The sequence below is a fragment of the Pinus tabuliformis genome, chromosome J, assembly GCF_031772625.1.
Source record: "Pinus tabuliformis cultivar Carrire ecotype Pingquan chromosome J, CPIR1, whole genome shotgun sequence".
NCBI classification, from domain to species: domain Eukaryota; kingdom Viridiplantae; phylum Streptophyta; class Pinopsida; order Pinales; family Pinaceae; genus Pinus; species Pinus tabuliformis.
Genome location: NC_142295.1, coordinates 1,085,832,752 through 1,085,838,443, shown reverse-complemented (window position 1 = coordinate 1,085,838,443; position 5,692 = coordinate 1,085,832,752). Strand labels below are relative to the sequence as shown.

The following is a 5,692-nucleotide window of genomic DNA, read 5'->3' as shown; positions in this document are numbered from 1 at the left end:
TTCCTTTCTATTTCTTGTGGGGATTATGGAGAGCTAGGAATGCCAACATATTTGAGAAGGAGAAGCCAGAAGTGAGGAGAACATGGACAAAGATATTGAATTTATTTATGGAGATTGGTCTTTGTGAGGAAAATATTACAAAAAGCAATCGATGCCCAAAGGAAATTTGGGCCTGTTATCTAGTGGGTTTTTTCGATGGGGCCTCATCATTCGAGTCTTGTGGTAGTGGGATGGCCATCTATTTAAGGCTTAGAGATTTATATCGTTTCCATTGGTTTAGCGACAAAGGCACAAACTCCAGAGAAAAGATTCTTGCTATGTGCAGAGTCCTTTATTGCTCCAAATGTTTAGGCCTTGAGGAAATCGATGTCTTTGGAGACTCTAAGGTGGTTGTGCAATGGGTAAATTCGAGATATATGTTACAGACTCCTTAGCTTACAAATTGGAAGGACAAGATCAAAATGTTGATCAAAGACTACACAAGGGTCACCATTTCCCATATTTATAGTGACCAAAACAATGAGGCGTTGTCTAAAGATGGATGTAACTTAGAGTTGGGGTTGATCATATACTTTGCTTTCAAAATAGATGTTTTCAGCGGTGGTTTGGAAACGTCTTGATATGAAGGGACGTCATAGTTCTCTAGTATATTAGGGTTTTCTTATAATTTTGGAATATGATACTTGTTTTTGTGACATTACATAAAGGAACAAAAACAATTTTTTACTTAAAGCCAACATGTTTTATACCTGTATTGAAGCAATAAGGTTAAACGAGGAGCCTGCAATAGGGTGAAAAATGAAACCTAATTGACGCAATAGGGTGAAAAGGGGAGCCTAAAAAAGAAAGCCTCATGTATATACAACTTTCTTTTATAGTAAAAGCAAATGTTTTTCCTTTTTTTTTTTTTTGAACCAGTATAATATTTTTTCCAAACAGATAAAAGTAAAAAGGAAAAAAAGAGAGGAAAGTAAAGTTACTTTATACCTGGCTTTCTTCTCACGCATTGAATATGATAATCATTCATTGGTGTAGGTATATTCTTAGTCACATCATACCTTGCTTTCTTCTTACGCATTGAATAATGTTTCAAATTTGAGTGCTGGCCTTGATATGACAGATAATAGCACAAAGCGAAGAAGAAAGCATGTTAAAAATGGAAAAATATTTGAAGTCAGGTTTAACTTAAATAGATATCGGTGCAAAGAGAAGAATTTCCTGTGTTTATCATAGACTGAGAAAACTCAGGGACCGTATTTTCTCTCTTCGCATATAAGCCTCTTTCGTCTCTCACTCTATTTGTAGCACCCTCGTCGCCTTCCCTCTGATCGTCTTCTGGCTTGATTGTTTCCATCCATGGCTTCGACTCATAATCAAAATGGTAAGGCTATCGGCATCGATCTCGGAACCACATACAGCTGTGTGGGTGTTTGGCGCGGTGATCATGACAGAGTGGATATCATTCCCAATGATCAGGGAAATAGGACTACTCCATCCATGGTTGCCTTCACAGCAGACAATGAACGCCTCATCGGAGAACCTGCAAAGGGTCAAGTCTTTTACAACCCTGCAAACACAGTCTTTGATGCCAAGAGGTTGATTGGGAGGCGTTTCTCCGATTCCTCTGTCCAAGCTGACAAGTGCCTTTGGCCATTTTCTGTCGTGTGCGGATCCAATGACAAGCCCTTAATCCAGGTAACATTTAAGGGAGAAAAGAAAGCTTTGATGGCAGAGGAAATCTCGTCAATGTTATTGTTTAAGATGAAAGAAAGCGCCGAATCATACCTGGGCTGTCCAGTAAATAAGGCCGTCATTACCGCTCCTGCTTACTATAACAATTCTCAGAGGCAAGCCACTAAGGACGCCGGGAAGATAGCGGGTTTTTAAGTGTTACAAATATTGAACGAGCCAACTGCTGCTGCAGTTGCATATGGATTTGACTGGAATGCTTATTCATCAGAAGATGGGGAGAACATCTTAATTTTCGATTTGGGGGGAGGGACTTTCGATGTTTCTGTGCTTAATATTAAGAAGCACAAAATCGAGGTCAAGGCAGTCGGAGGAGACACCCATCTGGGAGGAGAGGATTTTGACAATAGAATGGTCAACCATTTTGCGCAGGAATTTCAGAAAAAATACAAAATCGACATATCCTCAGATGCAAAAGCGCTAAGGAGACTTCGCAGTGCATGCGAGAGGGCCAAGAGAGAGCTGTCTTCCTCTGTGGAGACCATTGTTGAAGTACCCTGTCTCCATGAATCCCGAGACCTTCACTCTAAAATAAGGAGGGCAAGGTTTGAGCTCATGAATATGGATCTGTTTGAAAAATGCATTCCAATTGTTGATAAGTGCTTGGGGGATGCTGGATTGAGTAAAACCCAAATTGACAAAATTGTGTTGGTGGGAGGTTCTACGCGAATACCCAAAGTGCAGGAGCTGCTTAAAGATTTCTTCGACGGCGGTAAGGAGTTGTGTAAGTCCATCCACCCTGATGAAGCTGTTGCTTGCGGTGCTGCCGTGCAGGCTGCCGTGTTAAATGGCGATCACACAGCAAAGCTGATACTTCGAGATGTCACTCCCCTTAGTCTAGGAACTAGAATAACTGGGGATATCATGGACGTATTGATCCCTAGAAATACACAAATTCCGGTTAAAAGGGAGAGCAGCTATGTTACTGCGCATGACTATCAGCAAGCAGTACTAATAGACGTCTATGAAGGGGAAAGACCTAATATCAAACACAATAATCTTTTGGGCAAATTTGATTTGAAGGGACTTCCCCGTGCACCTAGAGGAGATGTCAAAATTATCATGGGTATGGAGATCGATGCAGACGGAATTGTGAAGGTGTCTGCAGAGCATAAGACAAGTGGGATAAAGGAGGCGATGATCGTGACGAATGACAGCGGTAGGTTGAGCGATGATGAGATTGCCAAAATGATTGCAGAGGCAGAGAAACTTAAAATTGAAGATCAAGGCTGGAAGGAAACAGTGGAATTGAGGAATGCACTGGATCAATACATCTGCAACATGAGCAAAAGATTGGATAGGGTAAAACTAAGGGGAGAGATGGAGAAGAAAGATGCTGAAAACATCCAAGCTGGTCTCAAGGAGGCAGGTGAATGGCATAGTGAAAACGAGAATGCAAATAAGGATGAATTAGTAAAGAAAATGAAGAATGTTAAAAGATTATGTAGAAAAATAGACAAGAGCCCAAAAGGGCTGGCAACATGATTGAAATTCTAAATCCTCTGTAACAGCGTCCATATTACATTTTTTAGTTTGCTAAATCATTCCTCTATGTATAGTTGTTACATACCAATATTTATGATGCTTATATCATATTTGTATATTGTGTTCAAGCTGCAACTTTGGTATAGGGACATCATAATTTTTCCTCCAAGATTATCTCTGAACGATCAGTGGTGTGGATTGTGATTTTCTGATGTGATTTTAAAGGAGATCAGTTGAGTCTTTCAATTGAATTTACTAAGACTTAACATGTTAGAACAAAATAACAACCTCACCAGCAAAGTATTTCTACTACTACATAATTTATGCAACTCTCTTACAGACACATTTATGGTTACAGGCACCGGAGGACTTCGAAAGACTTAAAATGGTATTTTTAACAACATTATTATTGATATTTAGCCTTCCCCACAATTCAGGGCAGAGAGCTTAACCTTGTGTGCTGTAATTTATGTGCTTGTTTCTATGCTTACATTCTGATTGGCTTACAGGACAAAATATGTATGTATGTGCATTTTAAGTTACACTTAAAAATCAAATGCTGACAAGGCTGTTCTTGGCAGAGTAAGGACAGTTGCAGGGTTGAGCTGTCTTATTTGTTTTGTTATTCATTTTAATCTTGAATTTTTAAATATAGAGAGAAAAAAAAATATGCCCAAACCAATTTTGCTCGGTAGATTTTAATCTGATAGTTTATTTATTTAAGGTTAAAATGGGGAACATTTGGTGATAAACTGTAGTGTTAAGTCACTCCTTAGGCATAGAACAGTTGATAATAGAGTGTATTGTTAAAAAACTCGAGTCTCAAATTCAAAAAGAAGAAAAGAAAGAAAAAGAAAAAGGAGGGTAAGCTAAATCTATACTCATGCCCTTAATTTGTTTTATATTTTGATCTTTCTCGCCAAGCAAGCTTAACACCTGAAGGACTATGCTAAAACTGTTGTCCTTCAGATTATCGAGATTTTAATTTAAACAGCTTACCTTGCTTCCTGTTGAACATAGAGATTTCCCATAGTTTGATTGATTTCAGAGTGTTAGAATTTGTTTTTTTCCATCGACTGTATTGCCCAGGAGCACAAGCAGTAATTTTCACTTGAACATTGGGACTGTAATCAATCTTGTTACAGTCTCAATTGTACTGATTATTTCAGATGGAATTTTATATGACTTACTGATAAACATACGGTAACTTCGAACCTCCAAACTTTTGGAAAATTTCAGTTAGATTTTGTTAATATGGCTTTCATGTTTTGAGAAAGAAAATTATCCCTACTGTCTATGTCTTGAACAAATTTCTTGAAATTTTGAATTGGTAGTATGTTAGTTTGATAGTCGTTTGTTCAAACAAAAGTCTTATTTTTATTGCACCATGAGATCAGCCTTGAATTACTCTGTTCTGCTATTTTTTTGCCATGCACTCTAAAGGGACCTGCAGATTGTAATCAATCTTGAGACTGTTTTGATGAATTACTCTGTTCTGCTATTTTTTTGCCATGCACTCTAAAGGGACCTGCAGATTGTAATCAATCTTGAGACTGTTTTGAAGGTGGTTATTATTTAAGATAGACATTTACATATAATAATAGAGAATATAAAAAGCCAAAGAGATAAAGGATGCTAACTGACATTCAATGGTTTACTGATGGAGAGAAAGCATCCTGGCTGACATTCAATGGTTTACTGAAAGAGTATAACATTGAAACTCCAAATTTCTGTAAATTTTCCTATTGTTTTCTTAAAATGGGATTTCATAGATTGAATCAAAATTTATAGTCCAAGTTATCTGCCTTGAACAAAATTGAGTAATGTGTTTGATAGACATTTGTCCAACCAGAAGTCTACATTTATAATATGACATTAACCTTGAAGTACACTGTTACGGTTTTCTTGATATGCACTTAAATTGGACCTTTGTAGGCATTGGGTTGCTGCTGCATGTTTTTGACTTGAGATCTATGTTATGAATGGTAAAGAACTATCAATTTGGACCTTTGTAGATATTGGGTTGCTGCTGCATGCTTTTGACTTAAAATCTATGTCATGAATGGTAAAGAAAGATGTAGTATTGATGCTAAACAGATATGCAGCTTTTTGGAAAACATAATAAAAAAGCACAGGCAAGTAGTATCATCCTTATAATTAAACTGAATCAAAGTTTTTAATTACCATCCTGTAATTAAGCTCATCAAGGGTTTTTTTATGATTTATATTTGAGCAATAGTTGTTTACATAAAAGAAAATATAGTCAACGTTTAACCTTTTTCACTAATTATAATCATTGGTCAGCTCAGATTGTTTAAATCTTAAACTAGAATCAGACTGACTTATTTTGTTAAAAATCCAATTTACCTTTTTAAAATATTGACATTCAGTTATTTTAAACTCCAAATTATTAATGATTAAAAAAATATTGAAATGCAAATTTTGTAAGTTTTTTTAT

At 36.8% G+C, this 5,692-nt stretch overlaps 2 protein-coding genes across 2 annotated transcripts; both read left to right on the top strand.

Moving 5' to 3' along the window:
- The first annotated feature begins 1,356 nt into the window (after window positions 1-1,356).
- Window positions 1,357-3,408, top strand: LOC149230764 (heat shock 70 kDa protein 1-like). The gene has a single exon (XM_089379058.1). It carries the CDS (start codon window positions 1,357-1,359, stop codon window positions 1,885-1,887), a length of 531 nt encoding a protein of 176 aa, XP_089235184.1. The 3' UTR covers window positions 1,888-3,408.
- On the top strand, window positions 2,101-3,438 carry LOC149230763 (heat shock 70 kDa protein 4-like). The gene has a single exon (XM_089379056.1). The coding sequence runs from the start codon at window positions 2,101-2,103 to the stop codon at window positions 3,232-3,234; it is 1,134 nt and encodes a 377-aa protein (XP_089235182.1). The 3' UTR covers window positions 3,235-3,438.
- The last annotated feature ends 2,254 nt before the right edge of the window (window positions 3,439-5,692 follow it).

What these genes read in the sequence shown, in the direction of transcription:
- LOC149230764 (XM_089379058.1), top strand. Translation starts at nt 1,357, where the DNA reads ATGGCTTCGACTCATAATCAAAATGGTAAGGCTATCGGCATCGATCTC.
- LOC149230763 (XM_089379056.1), top strand. Translation starts at nt 2,101, where the DNA reads ATGGTCAACCATTTTGCGCAGGAATTTCAGAAAAAATACAAAATCGAC.